The sequence below is a fragment of the Haliotis rufescens genome, unplaced genomic scaffold (assembly GCF_023055435.1).
Source record: "Haliotis rufescens isolate VD_foot unplaced genomic scaffold, xgHalRufe1.0.p SCAF_4, whole genome shotgun sequence".
NCBI lineage: Eukaryota > Metazoa > Mollusca > Gastropoda > Lepetellida > Haliotidae > Haliotis > Haliotis rufescens.
The window spans coordinates 13,974,659-14,000,123 of NW_025964112.1; the positions used below are offsets into that span (position 1 = coordinate 13,974,659).

Here is a 25,465-nt window from a genome sequence, read left to right on the forward strand (position 1 = left end):
CACTCGATCACTTTAAACTGGTATGTCCCAAAAAACTGATATGAACACAAAATTTCAAATGCACATTATTAAGGGGGACATGCTGGCAATAAGCACCATACACTAAACTCGCGAGTCGTCATTCAGTGTCGGTTGAAATTCTGTCATCCGATAGTTCTGGGCAGTTTTAGTGGAATATCTTCTTCGATTTCCTGTATAAAAGACATGTCTGATCTTTGAGAGGGTAATAACATTCTCTCCAAAGTGTTTTTTTTATTTTTTATAAAGAACAGTTCGGAAACCAGTGCACTAAATCTCCACTCAACGGTCACTATAAACCAAATAGCCCGAATTGCCACTAGACTTTTGAAGTATGGCCGTATTCTCTCACCAATAGCGAATACCATTTAGCTCTTACGTTGTCCAGGAACAGATAAGAAATCCGTGCGTTATTCGTCATCGCGTCTTCTGTTTTATACAGTTATACAGATTAATGGGATGGTGAATTATGGATGTGTGTCAGCAATGACAAATAATGCTACTTGTTCATCGCTGGGTAAAAGCCCCGGAACGACAACACGAAATTATTCCTAAAACCTCTGCCATAATTCAGATTAGTAGAATGGCCGACGGACTATAAATACCGTTTGGTTTGTCCCATGGGAAGCGGAGAAAATGGACTGTTTATGATCCCTGGTCTCCTGCAGTGTTCATCAGCAAAGCTTTTTTTTATCTAAGCGTTCTGCTATTAGCGTTAAGACACGCACTCCCAGTACTGTCGTATCGAATCACGCTGGAGATATGAAACTGACCCTTCAGGATTGGTATAGCTTGAACGCCTCTTCCTCCCCGATGGTCGATGGTAATTCAATTGTGGGTGACCAGGCAGTATGAATTTAAACAGCAGCGTGTGCTGGAGAGTCGGGGGGATCGGGGAGTGTAATTAATGAGTCTTCAGCAAGAGTAATCCCTGCCAACACTTGCATCTATAACATATATTGTGGAGACACCGATACATCATAATTATGAATACAGCGTGTCCTTCGTTCTAGATGCTTGGTGTATGGATACTAATAATAAGGGTAATGCTATTTTTCAGGGCATTATCATTTGCAGAAGCCCGAGGTCTTCCATTAACTGCCCGACAAAGGAGAGACGGATTATAGCTAAAATGGATAGACTTTGTTATCAAATAAAAATGAACATTATCGGTTTTGAAATATTTAGTGCAATCAACACGAATTTCACTGACCCACTTTTACAAATATGGAAGCGTCATAGAACAAACCAGATGACGTCACTATTGAACGTGACGTCACCTATCCCTATCCCTATGACGTCAGCTAACAACGGGCGTAATAATGGCCCGTCGTCAAACAATAGGAGGGCATTATCAAGTTACAGTGGCTTGCTCATTTCTGATAACATGCGGGCGGTTTCATGATAATTCTATCGATTTTAGCTCTAAAGATTATTTTGTTGACCCGTCGTGTGAGTTATTGTTAGACCATCTCTATCTCCAGTAAGCGGATTCCTACAAGTCCCAAGTTCGAGTCAAATCTTTCAGCGACCAGTGAAAAATGAATAGATGGATTGTTTGGTTTTCTTGATGTTGGTAAAAGATGTGTCATTTTTCGTAATCGAGTGTTCTCCTATAATCTTATTGACAACATATGTCTTGAAATCGAGATCAAACAACTCCACTACATGATAAACGCATGTGCCCTATTCAACTATCTAATAAAACACATACGTTCAAGTGTTGCAAGTAGCGTGAAACGCTACACATATATTTAAACTGTCTCACACGTGAAAAGATTGTTGACTGAATAATCCAACAGCCAGTCAATATTTCAATTTGCAGGACGTTTTGACATGAACAGTCCGACCCAGTGTTTTGACATCATTTCATTTGTCATAAGGAAGACATGGTGCTGCGTTAGCCTACGGGGCGGCATGTGTCGTGATGGGAATTACTTTTTGATTCAGATATCCCCTGTATAACTAATATCTTTTGGTGGTTAGATGTAGGAGGTATTGTGGGGCTGCATAGGGACACAACATCCACATCGAGGACGGGAAATTACCGTCTTGCCACTGACAAGTCGAAACGGACTGAAATTACTTATTGAGTTTATTCACGTCTGGCACAGACCAATGTAAATTTGCTTCTGATTTTGTGTGTCTTCTATATATTGGATTTCTACACAAAGAGAATGCCGAAACTCCCATCGAGTCTGTAGTTGCTGATAACTGCCGGTGAGAGGGAGTAGGGCGGTGGGCAATGCCTTGACACTCACAGTCCTGGTTTGATAACCTTCCATGGTGGCAATATCAAGCCTCATCGAGGTGTCCAAGAAGGCGATATGGCTTTAGAAAAATCGTTTTTTCAAAGACATCTTCTGACACTGTATTTTGGGATTCTATCACACTATATAATGGAACCTTAGTTCTTGCAAAAAAAATAAGCATCTAAGCTCGTGTCTATCAACGGAAACATGAAACCGAGTTCAACAAACACTGAAGCCACAACAAAATATTGGTAAATATGTTTTGTTTCAAAAAAATAATTGTTTCTGTAAATGCTGGGAAACATATATTTTGTCAAATAAATAACTTGATTTATTGGATGTCCTGAAAATAATTTCAAAGAAAACGTTTTGTAGCCTTCTCACAGCGAGACAAAATGTATGTCTCAACAAACGTCAATCCCCTCAACCTCCCTTCTCGACGCACTCAGAGACAAACACACACACACGCACGCACGCATTCACGCACACACACACTTTATCTGGATTGGCGAGTGCTTTCCATCCAACAGAATTCGGATCGCTGTTGTTCATATTTTGCGTGTTTCTGGTGTTTTGTGACAGATACACATGATCTACAAAGGAACGCCACATGGCCAAATTGTAAAAACATGTCATATAATACGACTCGCACTGCCTGAACGCCAAACGCGAAATGTATGATGAGCCAGAGAAGAAGCCATTATGCTTTGTCAGGAATGCTGGAAATTCAATTTTGGGTTTGGTAGTAAGGCTTCTGTGTGATATGTGTTGTCGCAGCAGTATTAGCAGTATATACATCACACAAGACAGGCAATCTGAAGCTGACGACCTGTGTTTGCTGGTGTATTTCTCCTGGTATTATCAATCTTGAAGAGACCCAGATGTTTATGGGTGCCTGGCAAACTCGTCTTCATGGTCAGGTTCTGAATGCTGGAGTAAGAAACCGGAGAAGCAGAAGCAGTAAAATAATTTTCTATTAGTGTTTCCAGCCGTGACTATGAATATCAAGTAAGGAGTTAAAATACAGAGCGTTGTGTATATTTTTTCTCACATGCTTTCTTCTTACAAAAATTATCAATTGAATGCCGTCGATGCCTAAAGGTTATTCACAGAGTCCGTCCTTGTTTTAAGAGAACACTGAAGCCTTGGTAATCGTTGGGCTGTCATGCTGGTGGTTGGTGATGTAGGGTAGAGAAGCAATGCCATGGGTTACAGAGGGTTAGACGAATGTTCTTGTGTCTGCATCGGATGTCACAAAGCAGTGTCGTCCTATTATTGCATGTTTCAAACATTTTAGACGTCTTATAGTTTATGAAAGGACTTTTGGGTAGCCTTGTGGTGAAAGTGTCAGACAGCGTTACGCATTCCGGGATTCGATTCCCTTCATTTTACAGTCCATTCTTCTTGTGCCCTGCCATGAATTTCGACAGTTAGGATGATACTTATGGCGAATGTAGGATTCGAATCTATGGTCAGTGGATCTTGTATTGACTAAGGAACAGTGAATTACGCTACCAACTATTTTGCGAGATGAAATATAGTTGCGGACGTTCTGTTTAGTGTAGTTAGTTTTATTATGTTTTCGGGATATAGAAATACAATATGAATGTATAGAAACGGTATACTTAGGAATGGGGATTAACTTCGACGGTTGAAATTCTTTTGGTGAAATCAATTTGAGCTCGAGATAAGTGTATTTGACAAACAAAAACACTTTCATAACATGTTTGCATGACATTTGCAGTATTACATTCAGCAATATACATTTTGGCCAGAAATAATGCAAAAAGTGTCCAACGGAAGCTAATTTTGATTTGACGTATTCTATTGATAATTAACCCTCTTGATAAACGTTAACCGCTGATTTATTTACGCTGAGAGCAAGACTGATATCGTCGTTGGCCAGATTTGTGAATTCCCAGTAACTACAAAAAGGCATGGCCGTGTTGGCTAAGCCGACCATGGCTCCGTTTTGTCTCATTATAAAGCTAATTCCGGGCTGGTGATTGATCAAATTGACAGAGTCAATCTGTTTTATAATTGCTGAAAAAGCATGCTTTTGAAATAACGACTGCAATTGTCTCTGCGGCTTCCATTGACGTCTAACAGCCAGTTGTCTGAGATTCAAAGATTTCAGGAAAAGACAGTAATGTGCATGTGGCGTTGCCCCGTAAAACGTTCATCAAATTGGTATACAACAATAAAACCATTTTTTTTTCCATATCTATATTTTCATAGCAACTGTCCATATTTGACCATTGGCGCGTTTTTTTACATGTATGATTTATAACCTATCGATTTATCTATTTTCAATGAATGTATGATTCCTTTCCATGACAAATCATACTCCGATCATAGCTTATGATGATTGATGCATTTTGTGGATATCGGTGCACTACTTGTGAAGGCGGTTTGTATCCTTATTCACTCTACGGTGAATATGTTCGGTGATGGCATTTTTTCACACCTGTAACCGTGAAATGTATTCACAAGTAGTCGGATAGGTGTGAGCAGGACGTGTGTCTTCATTACGAGACGGAGTACCTAGGGAAAGGTTTTTGGAAATCTGTTAAGAAACCATTTTGCGTGAATACTTTTTGTTGTCGGTTATATTGTTTACAACGACAACATTAAATGGCAGACGTCATCTCCCTGGCCACGAACCAGAGTTCCATTGCTTGAAGGAAACGTTATTTTCAGGTCTCGGGAAATAATTTCGGCCGACAACCAAGTGCACATGGGAAAGCATTTATTTAATTTGAGTTTAAAGTTACTTATTACCATTCTTGAGGCATCACATTTACAGGCTTTTCAAGAAATGCAATGTTTGACAATCCCAAGATATTTGGGAAGGAACTAGAATTATTAAGTGTTGCAAATAAGCTGCTCAGGGAGCACCAAGGAATATGTTTTATGGTTTTTTTATGGTTATTTTGGGATGAATGCCTTTTGGAGAATAGTTACAGGTCAAGGGAAAACCAACTTTCGATCTTGGATGACTTCAAGCGGTTTATATTTTTTGTCTCCTAGTTCTGGAGACAACAAAGCGACGTCATTTCACACATATTGCGCACGCAAGCCATACGCATTCAGCACTTTTGTCCTTTTCTGTGAAGACAGACAGTGTAAGGATATTCAGTTTGGTTGAAAATGCACCCTCGAATTTTTCACAAGACTTTTTATTAATTATTCTTCGTATAAATATTTAATGATATTTATATCCCGCCTTGCTTATGTGTTCCTACACGAGTTATCCCCCTTAGAGAGATGCATGGCTGAAAATTTGAGCTTTGGCTTTCATTTAGACACCAATCCGTGTGAAACAGGCACCAAGCTGCCCTGGTCTCTTTTGATGTTTTGAACACAAAGTTGGAGACGTCAGGACAAAAAGTCAATTTTATTAACAATATTAACGTCCAGTTATCAATACGTTTATATGATCATAATTACTTTTGCTTCCATGTATACTGTACACACGTGATTTCGGCATAAATGTAGCACATAAGAAACATTTAGTTATCATGATATCAACCAAAAGCAGTGTCAGTACACAGAAATACATTCCTCACCACGCGAGGCAGAAATGGTAACTTCGACCGACTTCCAATATCACACATTACCGCCAGGTCTTGTGAAGGGTTTTTGATTTGTCTGCTTGGGTAATTCTCTCTGATCTGATCGCACAGTATTTCACACGTCGATGCTTTAATGCATTACTAATATAACACTATTTGCCCCACCGAATTGCTATCAGATGGAACTATAATCATATTGATAGACTTTTATGCACTTTTCATACAAGGCTACACGATTACTGTGAGGACATAATCCTCTTTGTCTTTGATAAATCAAGTTAGGTTTTCTCCGCAAGAACTACTTGCAATCTTCATTGTAACTTCCAACATGTTTCAAATGTTTGATTCTCCCGAAAGCAGCCAGTCCATGAACTAATTGACTTTAAAAGTAATCTTCACATGGAATGTCATCTTGTCAAGTTTACGATCGCTGCACGTTGGATAAGTAATACCTTCAGCTGCACACCGTGTCAGCGACTGTCTTGCTCGTTAGTTGGATTCAATCTGACCATCAGCAGTTCAGCGTAACTGACATTGATGAAATGATGACAGTTAACAAATTCGACCACCACATAGTTGTACAATCACCATGTTATTGGCTTAATCGGCTAGTCGATTCTAACACAACTATACAACTATGTTAATTGTCAATAACCAATTCCCTCCTATTCAATAAGTCTCCGTGCACTAAATCATTCAAAGACTTGGACTTCCTTCGCACAATCGTATCCAATTTGTGCTCATCGGCAGCCATTAGTTTACAAGTTGGTCTCGTTTTTTGCTAATTGCAACCAAATCTTGCTCTCTGATCGGTGCGTTTATGGCAATTCACCACCATCGACACTCTTCTTAAAGAATAATTCATTACTTTTTCGGCTCATCTCGATATATTTACTGTGGTTATTTATCTACTTCATCAATCAAATTGTTCAAATTGATTTTGTATGTGCTGGATTTAAGTACTCTAGCTGGCTGGAATAGCGTGTGCAAATGCGGAAAGGGTATATTGGTCTAATTTGCATTCTCTTTGCGTAAATTGTTTTTCTCACAAGTATAAATCTCGTTGTTATCGTTATAAATGGGTAATGCATAATATCGAATACTATAAACGCTGGATTTGTTCGAATATATGGACATTGTGTAACTTCGAACATTATATGAGGCTTCTTGAGATGTGTGTGCATGTGACTGTGGGCTTCATATTGTAGCATCTTCGTGGAGTCTCGGGTCTATATTTCGTATTTTTGTCTATTAATTAATTTATTTATTTCGTATCTATCTTGTCTGGTGCCATCTTATTCGTTTACAGTATTGAAACCATTGATAACGGAAGTAACTCTTCATCCAAGACACCTATTTCAATAATCCAGACAGTTCACTATATGGTCGATATTGGCTGAAAATGAGACCGTCCGGATTAAGGGAGTTCCCGTGTACACAGCATTTGTGGCCATTGTAAATCCTGGGACCACACACGCAGCTGAGAGATCAATCACAGATATCGCCACCACAAAGTCGTCTAACATTTTAATCAACAGAGGAATGTAAAAGGACAAGCATAGACGGTAACTAAGCATGGGCAGTCTGCAGGTATTTTCTTAAGGAAATTAGATAGATAGACAAACACACGTCACAATTTCCCATGAGGGAGATGGATAAAAACAATGATCATAATGAATTTCTTGTTTCACCATTCCTACTTCTGTTGGCATTGGACGCCGGTGGGGGATCTTGGGCTTGTTTGTAAGACGCCAGAAGGATCTCATATCGGTCACTGATAATGCCTTTTATTCCGCCGAGACAACTCAACACACGCTTCGAGGACTTCCAACTCCACCATGATCGAACAGCGAAACCTATATACGTACGTTTAGGTTAGAAGACGTTTAAATCTTGAAGGAATGGTTGGTGCTGTTAGAATGTCCTTATGACCATTGGCAGCAAAAACATACAGATGACATCAAAAGAATCGCTCTGTTTTCTCACAACGTGTTCCGTTCATAAATACATAGTTCCAATCGAATATTTTAATTACATGATGTTAATTTGAAATTGTATATTATAAAACAAATAATTGTGGTGCCATATGGTCCTGGATATAACGCAGAGATCACGATTAGATAAGGCTAAGCAATACCTTAGTGACGGAGTGTAGATGAATGGGTGGTTAGACTCCAGACTTTAACTCCTGATGGTTTCTAGCACTTCTCCAAACCGAATTAAAGGCTGTAAACAAGTGGTATTTCTGTTCGCCGAACAGTCATTGGGTACCCGACGATTTGAGATGCAAATATTTGAAGATAATATCTCGTGTGCCTTGAGTCTGTTTCTGTGTACAGCCGATCGTTATAAAAATGCTCAATTTGGTATTATCATATATTAAATAATAATGTTTCACGTGGAATTAAACTGGAAATAAGAATTCATACTGATCTGTGCACAGATAAACAATGCCATCATTGAGAAATATCCTCACGTATGAATTAGACATGAAGTTGTTGTACAGTACAATCTGTGCTAGGGTTAGGACTATAGGCAGTAATCGCAGGTTTAAATGTTGTAACTGCTAATTTACAAATGATCAATATATCATTTCCATCGGTGGTAATTCAGTTGCGTGTGGCATTGTTAAGTTACATAAGCGAAGCAATATGAAAGATAAAAAGATATAACATTTTGAATTTGTAGTCCTGAATAACACATGTGTTTGTTGTTTAACTCCGTACTCAGCAATATTTCACTTATATTACGGCGGTCTGTAAATAATCGAGTCTGGACAATGCAGTGATTGATATCATGAGCATTGATCAACGCAAGTGGGATACGATGACATGCATCACACACACACACACACACACACACACACACACACACACACACACACACACACACACACACACACACACACACACACACACAAAGATCGTCCATTCTAACGGGTCTCGTTCTATATTTGTACCAGCTTTTCTGTTATCGGGTAACATTCTTAACCGGCACTGAATAAAGAGTTATTTAACTTCTGAATAATGTAATAACTCCATATGTACTGAATGTGGGCCTGATGATCTTGATTTATATATTGTTCACATTATCGACCCCTGGTTTGTCCGGGCTCGATTACGTACTGATTTAACTGATAAACATAAACCGACATTGTGCTTAAAACGTTTCGTAACTGCTCCACGGAATAGCCGTTTGATTTGCGCTCAACATGACGTGACGTGACGTACTAGCATTTTCAGCTTTTCATGTTGCATTGCTATTGTAATTTAGTTTTATCGGTGATTGGTTGGGTAGCCTTGTGGTTCACATTTTTCTCGTCAAGCCGAAGAGGTCGGTTCGATTCCCCACATGGACACAACGCATGAAGCCCATTTCAGTTTATTCTACTGGAATATTGATTAAACCATCCGCCAGCCATATTCTCTCTCTCAGTTTCACGCCAACTAGTGTTTCGGTATCTAATTTGCGACTATGTGTTTATAGCCTATTTTATTTCAGAATACACTTATTGTACATACACAACTCACTACGCTGTAAGCGTTTACTCTAAGAGTTTTACCTGGTTGAATATTTTGATTGCAAATACACTGTTTAAAATTAGAAGATCGCATTTCTGATGAGTTATGGCCCAATGTCTTTCCCTGTGTTCTGCGACACCTCACTTGACCTCTGTTCAAGTCACAATTATTAACCTTGTAAATAGCCACCAGAGAGAGCTGAACGTATGACGGAAATAAGCAACAAGATAAAAACCCTGGGAAGCGAAACGTGAAGCCTCAAGACGATGTTGTTATAGACACAATTCCCAAGCCAACACAACGGGAGACAATAGATATCAACTACATCATGCCAGTCACTTGGGGATGCAACCAACAGAAGTCGTGTGAGAATTTCGTCATTAATAAGTAACGACATCATGAAAAAAGGGAAATATCCAAGACGACGGACGCGGATGAAGGACTTGCTATAAAGTTCGATAATTTATTGAATTGAAACTGATCAAGGGTTAGCACAATGAAAGGGCTGGTAGTTTTGTATGCAAGGTGAAACTGTCTTGTAAGGGCATGCTCTTCAGCGCAGTCAAGTGAGACACCTTATAAAATATTTGGTGTGTATTTAGCAATGATTCTTGTTACTAGCGTTCAACGTTGGTTCGGGCCAAAAGCTAATGAATTATCTGCAAATTTGATACAATTGTCTCGAATAAGTTGCCTGACGTGAGGACAGGATTATGGTGTGACGTTGTGGAAAGGTTTAAGCTATGATAGCTGTTTCAGCCGTTACGTCAGCTGCACGAGGAAAACAAGTTTCATTTAAGGTTGGAGTTCTTTGAAATCATTCTTTGATGCAGTCGGCTGTGTTTATTCATATTTAGCCATTGTCTGCACCTGGATTTGTAATTTAGTTACAACTTCATCGACCCTTTTCTGTTTGTGTTTTGGTCGTATTTGTAATGTTGTTCTGTAATGAGGTCAACTGGCCTCTCTTTATGTCCATCCATCCGACAACAGATATCTTAAAATATATCTCGCTGAGACCATTCCTTTTAATTGCATTGGTTTCCATTTTGTTGCTTTTGACAGTTTGATAGAATCTCCTACACACTATAATATGAGTTTGTGTCATGTGGAATACCAGGGATTTAATTGTTTACAAGGGTAATAACATTGGCAGTTGTCGTTTCTATGTAATGTAGTTTCACGTGTTTGTTTATGAGCACGTTGGTTTACGTTTGGACTGCTAATGCACGTTGAATACACTCTGCATGAAATCAAGCGTTGTATAAACACAACAAAGACACTTATAAGGATACTTATACTCGCATCTCGTATAAAATATAACGAACTCAAAAGAACTACACTTCATATTAACATGGCCCATACAGTGTAGCTTTCTATTGATCAGCTCCTTAACGTTTGACATCTCGTTTGTGACACTGATGTTTTAATGATTATGTTCGTATCTAGATTTCTATACTTTGTGTCAATAGGGACAAAACAGGGGAATACAAGTTGAGAAAGAACCATGCAACACATTTCCAACATTGATCGCTGCATGAATGCTGCATGTGTTGTGTTGGTGCGTGACAACAGCATTTGTAAAAATGACCTGATGAAGCAAAGAACTGATGGGTGACTAAGTCTAAATGGTGCAACCTAAAATAGTGGCGCACGTAATTGCACTTTATAAGGTGCATGTATAATGTACTGCAAGATAGGGCAAAACTGAACACTGACACGATATATGTACTAAAATGCCTCAGAGCTAAACATATACGTATTTTATGAGAAACTGGTGAAATCACACACCACTATCCCAGTCAATTTCAGCGTGTGCAATGTTTCAAAGTTAGTGACAAGATTTTACCAAGAACGTTTTGAAACTGAAAAAAACCAGATCGAACTTGTTCCGTACGTATTGTGCAAACAAAAGAGCCCACCCCTGTGTTTCCATTTTTCACTTATGCATATATTTTGTCGTAAAGGCAAATATGTAATTCTTCTTTTGATCACTACACTGAAAGATAGTCATCGATCCATACTACAAGTCTGGAAGGTCTGCTGTAACACGTGGCCTAAGTACGCCTCAATGGACATACATCGCACTCATTGGCTTGACTGAATGTTTCGCAGATATTGTGTTCGAGTAAACAGTGCGTAGCGCCCCCGTGTGCTTGTGACATACAGCCAGGTTGTGAAAGAACCACTTGATGACTACATTTAAATACATGCCTGTGACGAGTAGGTGATGTTTCAGATGTTGTTTGTTTGTTGTTAAACGCCTCATCCAGCAATATCCCAACGATGTGACGACGGCCTGTAATAATCGATTCTGGACCGGACAATCCAGTGATTGATATATTTTTTTCAACTTCAACTTTTCTTTGTCTTCCTATCTAGCACTTGATATCAAAGCATTTTTACATTCCTGTGATTCTACGCAAGTAAGCATCTACAATATTATACCCAGCGTAACAAATACAAACACCATAAAACCCGTCCTGAAAGTATTAGATCTTCCAACTGGCAACTTGATGATATCCACAGTTGTGACATAAACAGATAACAGACAATCTATGACCCAAAGGATGTACGGCAGAAAAAGGACAAGTTATCAAAAATATTAAACTTATTTTGATTTTGATTTTGATAAAGTATGTTAACCGTATGAATATTCAAAAGAAGGTTTAAGGATGTCTGGCAACAATGAACAATATTTCTGTAGAATTCATTCCTAACAGTGTGATCACAAATTGTTGCTATTTTCATAGGTCCTAATTACATTTTTTGGCAAACTGAAATCGCGGAATGGTACACATTACACTCCATGTAAACAGTGGAAATGAATTAAGTTTTGCAAAATGAATTCGCATATAATAATCAATGTCACATTTTTGTTTACTCTGAGATAATGTTTGAACTCAATTTGAACTTGCCCTTTACAGATGCACGAAAAGGCACTATGTTTGTAGGGAGATCACCTTCTTCTTTTGTGCACGTAAATCTGCAGGTCTGATCCATATATCGATATATTTCACGTCAAACCTGCACATGAGGACCCAAGCATCAAAGAGAAGAATTCCTATTTAAAAAATGCACATCAGGGATATTAGATTTATGAATTTGCAGATGACACATTGACTACATTCTGCTCAATAACATTATCATACAAACAACACGATACATGGATGTCATTTATGAAAGTTCCAATCACAACCTTGTTCAGCCTTCAAACATGTACACACTAGGATGCAAAACGTTTCCACATCTCCTAATGCTGAGTTTGTTGTACTGATTTGCCATAAAATGACTTGACCTACACTCTTATTTCAGATATATTAGATATACAGTACACTACGGTTATAACGAACTCAAAGGGACCACTAACTTTAGTTCGTTATAACCGAAGTTCGTTAAAAGCACAAAGGGGGACAATGCTCCGATCGAAGTTGGAAGTACGTTTTAGAAATTGAGACATTGTCCCTGTGTACTTAGGGTAAACTAAACTTTCGAATACAAATGCATAACTAAACTTGAATTGGCAAACAAAGAAAATGTTTAAACGACTTGAAACCAAACTTTCAGGGACAGCCAATGTCTGCAAGCCAAATCGACTATAAGGCCAGATCAATGTGGTTGTGTATGATTGATATTATGAACAAAGATCCACACTGTCGGGGTACAGTGACACACTCAACCAAGTCACCGAGCGTGACCAACCGATCCATTTAGTCGCCTCTTACGTCCAGCACACGTGGGACCTATATTCGTACCCGGAATCCCCATGGGGTGATGTTTCAGATATATGCGGTAAATGGGTGAGCTTGGTTAACCGCCGCTTTCAACAGTATGTTTGTTATGTCACGGTGTGTCAGTTGATTGTGAGCGGAAAGACCAGAGAGACACAGATCGTAGACTTGTATAGGTTTTCAATCAAAGTGTTGCACGATTGTAAACAATAAACACTGTCTTTTTGTGTGACATGTGTATCGTACGTGTACGTACTCATGGCCATCTATCTCTGGAAGTACAGTAAACTACGGTTATAACGAACACGAACTGACGGATATAACGAACTTACTTTTTTGTCCCGACTATTTGCTGTAGTTATGCTGTATATATGCTTATAACGAACTATGGTAATAACGAACTCAAATTAGCAGTCCCTTTAAGTTCGTTATAACCGTAGTTTACTGTAAGTATCTTTGTGTAACTGAGAACAAGATGTGCCATATGTTTCACCAATTATACAATCTTGTATATTGGTGATGATATTCGCATGAATATGTTCATCTGTACATTTTATTTTATTTTTTCGCTCATTTACGTCGGACAGCTGTTGAACTTCGTTTAAAAGCAATCTACCTTTACCAACGTTCCAATTAATGAACCAAATTTGTTGTTGGTTTAAAAAGTAATATGACGAACTCAACTAGTTTGTCTGGTTACATTCTGAACAAAACTTGAATATTATCTTGGCTTTCAGTCGCAAGCAAGGGAAGGTGGAACTAGACAATATGTAGGAGGTTAAGGGGTTTTTATGGGTTCTATTCCTGCAATTAGTTACAGGAATATGTTTTCTCGGCCAGTAGCGGGATATGTAGATAATTAATATGTGGATTTTTCAGATGTTAGTTCTAATATTTTTTTCCTTCAATGTTCATTGTTATGCCCTGTGATTTGCTCACGTAAGAGACCAGTCCTTTCCACGTCGCAGTTAATTGCTATTTAGGTTCAGAAGAAAATATACTCATCGAAATTCTGACAATTTGTAATTTATTTAAATATTTTTAGCCCGTACATCACAGAAGGTATCATGAAAGGCACACATGATTTGTCTTAAACGACATTATGAAGCCCAAGCTCTATTACCAGGCCCACATACCTCAGTGAGAGCTCGCCGAGCTTGTGCTCATCCCTCGTGTGCTGTCAACGTATATGGTTTGAATACAGCCGTTGTTTCTTTAATGTGTACTCTCATGTATGTGGAAGGCACTTTAGACAGTCATTTGGATATCAGCTTTCTCGTTCACTCCCACTCGGGGTACTTAGTGTGTAGATATTGAGTTTAGTCGGTCTATTGCTTTAAGTACAATTCCCTTCTAGAAACAGATGAGTGTGGGGACGTTTGGATGTAAACATGGATGTGTTTATTTTTGTCCATGACTATTTAAAAATAGATATTCATGTTGGGTCCCTTGTAGCACTTTTCTTTTGCTTCAGTGTACTAGTATCCACTAATGATTGTTTCTATCATGGATTAGTTCTTTGTAAGGGGGAGGGGAAGGGGGTGGCCCAGTCGTCTAAGGCGCTGCGATTCGCTGTGCAGAGTTGCGTCCCTTGGACACGCCGGAAATCTATGATTGTGGGTTCGAATCCCGGTTCGCCCAGATTATGTTTCTAGGTTTGTCAGACCCATACCCGTACTCGTGGGTTTCACCGAAGTGGTAAACGTCTGAGACCTGCATCACTTCGGGCTTTCCTCCCACATTAAGCTGACACGCCGTGATATAACTGGAATACTGTTAAAAGCGGCGTTAAACCCAACTGACTCAATCAGTCACTCTTTGCACGGTGATATATTAGTGTTTTGTGATATGTGTTATATTCGTTGCCGTTCCCTGGGGATTCCTTGTTGGAACAGGTCCCCAGCAGTCTATGAGACAGGTGGTCAGACTCAGTGGCGGTGGGGTACTTTCCTCATAATATCAAAGACCGATCATTTACTGCCTGCTGTCAAACAGCTGGAATGTTGCCGAGTACTGAGTTCAACAACAACAACAAGCATGCAGACAAACAAACATACAGGGAGTTATTGGCAACGTGACCTATTAGTGTACCACAACACTTCTCTAGTATCTGAATACAGTTTTTGTTGTAAAAAATACCCACAAATGGAACAATGCTTTTCTCTGGGGAAATACCTTTACAAGAATCAATGTTTAGTTGACTATTTCATAATTTGCTTGCAAAAAATGGTTACTTCGTTACATTAAGATATACTGTCAGGAAAAGGTACATTAGAGAAAACAATTTGTTTGTTGTTTCTAGTATTGATAGATCTATCATTATCATGTAATAATGGATTGAAAACACTATGTAACGTATTGTCTGCTTGTTCCATTTACCCAAACACCATGCCGTGACGTCGTGTGATGGCACATGCACAGTCCAACCTCTTTCTAATCAATTATTTAAACATATAGAACCTTCTTGTGACGATGCGTCTTTCGTGGCCCAGGAACCACTATTGTTATAGGATCGCACTTATAGACAAGTTTTGTTAGTCCTTAGAACTGTCATGAACATTTAATGGTTGGAGAAAAAAATCAATGTGAAGACTCTTTTAAAGATGATGTGTATCACTGACGACTGTTAGCTGATCTCTGCAATGAGAAGACTTAAATCCTCTTCTGGTCAAATATATAGGTGTTAATGTGGCCATATGCAATCTGTCGTACAAGCGGAGACACACCAAAAGGCAAGTTACGTTACCGGTTCCATGGTATTTAATTAATGTGTTACTGAGATGTTCAGTCCCTAACAACGTGCTTGAGGTCAAAGAAATGTCATTTTGACTTGACTTGATGTGTTTGTTTGTTTGTTGCTTTTTGTTTAACGCCGCACTCAGCAATATTCCAACTACATGGCGGCGGTCTGTAAATAATCTAGTCTGGACCAGACAATCCAGTGATTGACATCAGGAGCATTGATCAACTCTATTGGGATACGATGACATGCATCAACCAAGTCAGCAAGCCTGGCCACCCGATCGTTAGTCGCCCCTTACGACAAGAATGGTGGCCTTTTACGACAAGAACGGGTTGCTGAAGACCTATTCTATCCCTTATCTTCACGGGTCGTTTCTATTTGTAAAATATTTGTGTTTGAAACTGAACACCAGTTTGACGTTCATGTTATTGTTGGATACATGACATGATTATTATGTGTCGTATGGAATGTTATTTACTCTCTAATCCCTTTCTGATAAAAGTGTACTTCATAACCATGTTCACAATATTCCCAATGAGGCATTTTCTGTTACTTGGGTTTTCAGAACAGCCGAACCAAATTCACAATGCAGAATCGAATTATGAAAAAAAATACTGTAGCCGCTTACAAAAATCCTTAACAAAGAGATGGTATGAAAATCTAATTCAATATTTCACATTTAATCCAAAAACCTTCTCACAGATCCACTTCTGTAAACCCCGCTTTTGCATGCGCCATTGATTTGTTTGTTTGTTGTTTAACGCCACACTCAACAATATTCCAGCTATATGACGACGGTCTGTAAATACTTGTAATCGAGAAAATCCAGTGATTAACATGATGAACATCGATTCAATTGGGATACGATGAAATGCCTTATGCCAAGTCACTGAGCCTGAACACGTGATCCATTTAGTCGCCTCTTACGACAAGCATGGGTTGCTGAGGACCTACTCTCTTACCCAATCCCCATGGATGGCACTATGATGTTCAGACACTTCAATGTATTGTTTGCCAATCAGAGATAGAATTATAATTTTCACTATTAATTTAGAAATATTCAATGATAGACATTGATCAAATACTGTCTCCTCATATTGTTTGTTAACGCAGATTGTAAATTTAAACTTTCCGATTACCTTCCAACTTATATATAAGTTCCATGAAATCTTGTGCTTATCCTTGATGGGATCCTGTGTGATATAACCTCTTGTCACGTATCTCAAATATACTGCTAATGAGTGTAATATTTGAACAGCTACTTCAAAAATAGAGGAAATGTGTTCCTATATATTGGAAGGGTACTCAGCCCACTGTGCATGTTTTCCCTTTCATAATGAAATTGACTAAACGAACCTTGTCAATCTAAGTGTTACTTACACTGGTATTCGTGATACTTCTAGCAATGATTCTTTATGCGTCTGCATCGTTCCGATTTAGCCGGGTTTGAGAATCATTACCTTCAAATGGGTTAGCAAATATCCATATTTTTTAATTGGCCTTCATGAGATACGTACAATGAACGTGTTAACCCCATGTACGCCAACCTCTGAATTCCTGGTATTAAATGTAGGTTGTCATCATAACTCTAGGCTGTTTTTTGCGGAATCTGATTACTATCTAAAACTGATTTCAATATATTTGTCAAGTTACACATCATTTAGAAATGTTTCCAGTTTGTATTTTGAAAACAATATATGTGGCCTTTTGAAGTTGACATCTGAGTTATGGTCTTTCAAAAAAAATGAATAGCGTAGTTGTACCTACACCAATTCATTGTCTGATGTGCAACCTGAAGAAGAGAGTTTCTATGGCGAAATGTCAGCTTTTCTGGAAACAAGTTGTAACATCAGCCCTACAAAAACGGCAGTGGGTGCTTTGATACGGTAATAACCATGGATACGAAAAGGTTGAAACACATATGTTCATGTCTTCCTTATGAACCACACACACACTCGATTATTTTCAGGCTGTTCTCATCTAGCTGGTATATTGCTGACTGCGGCGCTACAAAAACGAATGAAAAAAATATGCCTATGAATTATTTCCATGTACTCAAGTTTTAAAACGATGCAGTACAACACTATTGATTTGTTATTCTGCATGGTTAGAAACTACGTGTGTGTCCCTATTTGTCTCTGGTAGAGTGCATGCGACTATCTCCTGATATCAGTGTACAAACATTCCCAGATTCCAATATATGTCCCAGTAAAGAATGAGTGAGTGAGTATGGTTTTTTACCACTGGGCTAACCGCCCCTCTCCCTCCAGTAAAGAACCCAATTAACTTTCAAGATAGAAGCTGTTACCCATTTATTTATCACCGTAACTAAATTGTCCACACTGGGAGTGACAGCTGATTAAACCATTATTCATTCAGTTGATTGTACCGGATCGTGCTTTAGGAACATGATGCGTCTTTCCCAAATATTCCAACATTCGAGTTTGGTCATAGTTGGTCTCCGGTGTTGTATCGACATGGAATTCCGTGGAATTCAACTACACAAACTGCGGCATGTGTTTTCAAGCAATCAATTAATCAATCGCGTAATTGTGTTGGCGATCAACAATTGTTCACTTATGATAACACATTACATCAATTTTTGCAGTGGAACATATGCCACCATTTTAGCACAACATGAAATGTCGTTTTTGGCCTCATTAAAATCACATCCGTATTCTTTGTTTGGCATAATCTAAAGGTTATGATAATGTGGCGTGGGAGTAAATTGGTCTGAATGTATGGGTTTCAATGACTGGATTTGGGGAATCATGTTGTTGTTAAACATACTTTAATTGCCCCGGCAAAGCAGATCGAACAGAAATCGATAAAATCAACGTTTAGATGAGGTTTCGTTTCTGTTTTGTTCACACCCTCACTGGTGTTAAAGTCTCTTCCATTGCTGTTGACTGTTCCGTTAAGTAATAGAGTTGGCGAATGTTTATCAAACTATTATTTCTGTATAATAGTGTTTGTTCCCGTTCTGGTAGGTCAACTAGAATAATATAAAGTTCAATCTGATTAGCTGACCTTATTGTCAAACATGTACATGTATGTTAATATGATATAAATGGTAAAGTACTTTAAGAGTTGAGAAAACTGTAGACACAAGAGTGATTTCCTGTTCATGGATAGATTTCGAGATATTTGCATTGTTGGTTTGAATTGAAAGAAAATGTGTAAATTGGATGGGGTCGTTTTGATGTATGAGTGAGTGAGTGAGGGTGGTTTAACGCCGCTGTCAGCAACATTCCAGCAATATCAGGGCGGGGGACACCAGAAATGGGCTTCACACATTGGACTCATCTGTGACGAGCGAAGCCTTAACCACTAGGCTACCCCACCGCCCCTTAGACTTATGACATTTACTTGACGATATGACAATTGGAGGATACAAGTATTGTTGTTATTAGAGTAATTTGAGTGAATGTATAGACACGTAGGGGTATCACCACCAAGAATAGGGTTTTTTTGCATCAGTGATGTGAATTTCATGTATCTAGGGCATGGTACACACCATCCTTAGTTGCCTCCCTTTAATGTCAGGATGATCATGAGTTCGAATCTCTGCTTCGTCCTCACGATGAGGCTTGGTATGTCAACACTATACTTTTCTCGTTAGTTGCATTTGCTTGGTAAACATGTTTTACTTTGGGCTCTAATCTCACCTGAAACTGACACTACAGACTGACTAACTTACTTCATCAGGTCGTAGAAACGCCAAATGATAAATGCGTTTACAAAAACTGTTGATATTCTCTCCTGATCCATCGTGACATGTGTATTCAAACTGCCATATTATCTTATTCAACAATTGTTGTCATCATTCGTTTCAAGTGTGTTAGCTGTTGTTGAATAATCTATATCTCCCCTTGCGAGCAGCAACGATTTGAGTGCTGATTGAATTGGCTGTGCTTGACTGGAAATAACCATTATGTTCGACGGAACACGACAATGGCGACTCGCCCGATGAAACATGCATGGTGTGTGCTGCTGCATCTAGAGAAACAGACTCGGAGGATTAGTTAACGTTGGCTTGATGTACGTGTCGGGAACATACCAACAATGACACGTATATAGTACACGAAACACGGCTGACACAGATTTTGTAGGAACATTGTTCAGCCTTTGTGGTAGTGCTTGATTCCTTCCAGAATATTGAATTTGTTAATGGAGATATTTATGCTGTAGTCAGCAATTTTACTGCCGTGTCATCGTGGACTGTAAGTAATAGAGTCTGGAACAATACTTGTCAACGATCCAATCAAATAAAGCAATAAGCCATTTAATACATAAGAACCACCAGGTCTCCGTTTGAGTGGACACAAACGACGTGAATAAAGTTACAAGCTATAGAGGACCTAGTCTGGTTCATAATCCCAAAGGATGATTAAATATTGAAACATCCTGAAGTCGTATTAGTGGAAGGTAGGCATCATCGATAACGACAAAGGGGTGAAAATAGTAACCACACTGCCAAAATACTGCGTGGAGGAAATGGAACTGTTGCCTTTATAAGTTGTGTCTGTCTTTAAACGGTTAAATGAGCTTTCTCAGAAACCTACCAACTAATCTACTTCCGAGTTCCTAGTACTCATCACTTATCGATATAATGGAATCGCTCTAACACTCGTTGTGTGTGAATACCCCTTGTAGTATTGATAATACTTGCTATGTAACCGTGCAAGAAGTCACGTGTATGCCAAGTCCTTTAGCGCAAGGAAGTATTTATGTCCTCTGTTATCAATGCTTTTCGTGTAATCTATTGTTTCCGTCAGAGGACAATTGATAATTTGTTGTCATGTTGTCAGGAATATAATTAATGTGCTTGTTGTTTTGCATGCAAAATATTTTACTGTTAAGAATTAGAAACCTGACATATTTGACATTAACAATTATAGGTAACCTGTATTTGGTACTTTGGCTTATATTAAAGATGCTGCTCAGGCAGCTTCGAGCCCGATGAATGCTGTAATGACTTGTGTCAAGGTGAACCCCGACGGTAGGGACAGTTTTACACCATCCGCATTTTCATTAACACGATGACGTGATGGAACGGCAACAGTATCACCGTGTCTCAATGAGATATTCGTTGTTTCGTCTGTGCCTTATTATTAGATTTATCCGAGAACTGTCCATATGATTTCTTTTCGTTGTCAAGGTGAAAGTGTCAACGCAGTGATAATGACTCCTCATTATCGGTAATTTCAGTGTCAGTCTGTGTCTGATTTGTTGTTTTAATGAAGGCCTCATGCCCAATTTGAAATATAATACATTGTATATCTCCCGCATGCAAGGAAAACGAATGCAGCAGTTTTGCACATGATTGTCTCTATTCATGGTTATTTCCATATATGGCAAATGTTATGTTCTTGAGAATGACGGTACTTTGAATCGGCCATTTACCATGTGCATTCCTACAGTGACTTTCGAGCAGCCAATTCATAAACAGTATGATTTTAGGCATGCAAAGGTTACCATACAATGTTTTCTCGACCAATTTTGTTTTTGTTTTTGGAGATACGCTTCATCAAGATGTTCTATTGCTGACGTGGGCAGAGGGGCAATTCCACTGAAACACATTAAGGTCACGTGTTGTGTTAAGTCTTCCAGTCTTTTACTGTGATCGATGAGAATCTTTATCTGTAATTGTCGGTTCACTATCATCCTGAACATTTCAACGTATATTGTCATCTTCCTTTATTACAAATTAATTTCCGATAACATTATCATCATTGATGTGATTTCCCGGGATACACGCTGACAAATTAATTTCATTATTAATATAATATTTTCGCGGATTATAATAAACTACTATGTCAGATGCCGAAGGTATGGATTTCATAGTGTTTTTTTTATGTTGTTAAGAGCACGCCATGTCTGACCGCAATACAATCTCCCGCTTTATCTTCCAGAAATGAAACTCATCCCTTTAACATGACAACTGAAGCAATAACCTATATAAAGTATGTGTCCCCATCACGAGCACCAGAAAAACAAGTCGGTTCACAATAGTTTATATCTACCGACTCGTGCAATTTCCGATATTTTCCGTTAAGGCGTAACATTCATTTACCTAGTTTATCAGATTAGCCACTCAACCCCCTGAACTCTTCTGAAAGCAGGTCTCTGTACTCAATTGTCCACCATACAACTTCATGGCCACCGAAGCAAGGTAACAACGCTAACCACTTCGTGTAAATATTCCCTCCCGCGCTGTTTAAGTAGGGCGATGAATGGAACCTCTGGAATACAAGGCTATAACTTCACATATACCAACCATTAAGACTACACTGAGTGCCCGTAATGTGGTTTGTTTTATCCCCTGAGATAGTTGTTGCAGTACTTCTTGCTCCATATCGCCATTGTACTTTGAGCCTGGGTGGGATATTTCACTTTCATTGACCTACATCTTCAGATGGTGTCGTTAAGGAGCCGTAATGGAGGCAAATAGACAAAAAACAATCAGTTCTTGGATAGACATGCGTTTTTCTTTCAACTCCATTATTCAATCGCAGACACAAGTCCCTGTTTCGATGAGAATCCCCGCCAGTTTTTCAGTTGAGGAAAATTACATTTCCCAACACTCCCGTTATCGACAGATTTAATACGTCCCAAGCTACGTAAGTGATATACAGTGATGGGTAATATATGAATATACACCCCCTAATGGAAGCCTTATACTTTACGGTTACCGTGTGTTATATGTTGTTATGTTAGATGTAACTGTTCTATCGAACGTTGTTAGATCGAAGTTGATAATGGAGATATTACCCATAAACATCGAGTATAAATAATTTTCCGACATTGATGTACACATGTGCAGTTTAACGATTCTCGGCGCTGATTGGTCAGCTGAATCAATATGCCGTCAGTCTGTTGCAGGGAGAAGAAGGTTCCTGTTTGTTGTGAAAATGGAACTCTACTGCTTGGCAAAGGAAACACTTGGAAATTGGATTTGACCAAACAATTACAAACCTTATCAAAACGTTACTAGGCTGAAAACATTCGCCTAAACACTGCACATTTAAGATGCAAAACACAACTGTGATACCCGTATCAAATACATGATAATCGAATAATCATTTTTGTTTTGTTTCATTTTTAGCCATAATCAAACATGTGTATATCCTTTCTTTTTTGTCCATTACCAATGAGGGGTAAAGAGTGTTATTACTGTCCTGTTCTTGGTCGTACTGTTGCGCATGGTCAAGACATCACACTACGTACCGCCATGAACCGTGAATACATACAGTACTGCTTATGGGCGGTGTAGTCGCTATTTGGTACCAAAGAATCAAAGAAAGGCTTTGTTCCAGCAGGGGAACCCGTGAGGCATTGACAATGACCGTTTTTCGTTTCGAACAACGTCATTTCTTGCTCAATAAAGGAGAGCGATAAAAACCTTTCCATATTCATTACAAATCTCTGTCAAAACCAGAGTCGATTGTTAGATTCCGACTATATCATGAGAATGTGTTTATGAATCACTATCAAATAGTGAATACCGGGTGTTCGCGAAAAGGTGAGCGTATCCTGCTCCATCGGTGGCAACCGTCACAAAGACATGCAAGTAAAATTCATGACGAAGCTCAATTGTCTCTTATCTTTGTTTGAAAAAATGAACAATGGTTATGTGGTCTAGTGAGTGATGCCATATTGTATTTGTATTTTGGTTAAATGTAAATAAATAACTCTGATCGTCTTATGAACAAAGGTTGTATGGTGTTCTTAGAAACCTTCGTAGAAAGAACATGCTCGATTGTACCTTAAAAGTTGTGGAGCTGCTGGAATAATTGTTAAAAATATAGGGAACGTTGAGGCCATGTTCTTGTCATACAAGGCTTTCAACTTGCAAAATTGATAAAGGTGGCTAGAACCATAAAACAAACAAGCGTTGTTGCACATCGACAGCTGAAGTGCTTTCCTTTTATCATGTAACTGAAAGAACAAGAAATGATTGATGGTCTTGGACACTGTTGTTCAATTCATATGTCACCTGTAATATCTTACAATAGTGACAACCTGAAGGGGATTGTGGCTTTGTGGCTGCTTTGTGGCTGCTTTGTGGCTGCGTTTTTTACTTTGCTTGACCATACTCATCATATACTTCTCCATTTAAGTTTGATTTTTTTCACCTGGCAATAAGGGTTACTTTCGCTTGAGTGTTCTTTGTCACTGACGATCAGTTGAAATGACATATATGGACGGATTCATCGCGAAGTTTGAGTCGATCCAGTTTATTCTTTCACTTATGTCTTTACACTCACTTCTATTTACCAGTGGGTCGAATTCTTGTAATGGTCCTTGTTTTCTTTGTCCCTGGGGCGTAGCAGAACACGTTGGAAGTTCGAATCCTAATTTCGCCTTTTTTATGAACCTTCATCTGTCAGAAACCATACTTGTTTCTGTACAAAAGTCGCTTTGTCCTTTCATTCCTTCCACAGTAGGCTGACACACTGATATTGCTGTTCATAGCTGCTTTATGTATTGGATTTTGTCAGGAATGTGAATGTATGCAGCTTAAATGTTTAGGTTTATGTTGATAGGACCACACGCATTAGTTATACATGAATATTGCTCATTTAGAAGTAATTAACAAGAGCTCCGGGTGATAATGTCTTTGTGTGAATCTATGTCCTTCGTGACTAACTCTAGTATTTTAGGGCTCTGCATCTAAACGATGCGAGTGTATGGTAATCAAGGGCAGATACTCATGACAGAAAGTGTAATAGATTTATTTATTTAGTTTTTCATCTATCTAAATTCATCCTTTCCACCGTTTTTCATCCCATCACCTCACTGGTTAATTTCGTTTCAACGTTCTTCATCTTTCTATGTCCACATTAACAAGACTTCATGGGGGTCATGAATTAAGAATAAGTCCCTTAAGCGTGACAGAATCCAATGGTCGTGGGTTCGAATCCCAAAACGGCAATAACCCCTGCCCATTTACTGTTGGCTTCAAACCATTTAGAATTGATGTCATTGACAACTGTTTGCGACATGTATGAATAAAACATATTTCTTTTCTAATTTCAGGTAAGTGCTCGTTGTTGGTGTGGTCATAACCTGTATCCCACTGCCCTGTCAAGGTAGGAATGGATGTTGTACATTTACTGTTTCCTGTTGCGTACTGAGTTTGGACAGCATCCCAGATTACTTGTTGAACTATATTAACATCACAATTCCCCATCAGTCAGAAATGAGCGTATGTTGCAGCGTAGCTGTGATATTTTACGGTATGGTCGAGCGGGTAAACATCCATTCATTCAATACTTGAATAATTTACCTATTACCTTCACTGCCTTATAGATGGTTTTGTGTCAAATCACTTGCATCATCAATGTCTGGATAACACTGAAGATGATACTGCTTACTAAATTTCCGCATCCAAAATGAAAAAACAACAGTTGATTAACGATATAAGCTTATTGATATCACAGGAACAAAATATGTTTTCGGTGTTTTGTTTTGCTTTTTTATTGTCTGGATAACACTGCAGTCGATACCATTTACAAAATTTCAGCATCCAAAATGAAAAACAGTTGATTACCGATATTAGTTTAACGATGTCACAGGAACAAAATATATGCTTTGGAATTTTGTTTTGCTTTTTATAAAT

General features: G+C 38.7%; 1 protein-coding gene across 3 annotated transcripts in view; it reads left to right on the forward strand.

The window, feature by feature from the left end:
- Nucleotides 1-25,465, forward strand: part of LOC124140489 (dipeptidyl peptidase 4-like) — a 544,190-nt gene that overhangs the window by 208,641 nt on the left and 310,084 nt on the right. Inside the window, exon 1 of one of the 3 annotated variants that reach the window (XM_048382365.1) lies at nucleotides 9,998-10,166. The exons of the other annotated variants lie outside the window; for them this stretch is intronic. Within the exon in view, the coding sequence (XP_048238322.1) occupies nucleotides 10,110-10,166 (57 nt within the window). The 5' untranslated portion in view covers nucleotides 9,998-10,109. Of the gene's footprint in view, nucleotides 1-9,997; nucleotides 10,167-25,465 lie in introns of those variants that run through there. 3 annotated transcript variants of the gene reach the window in all.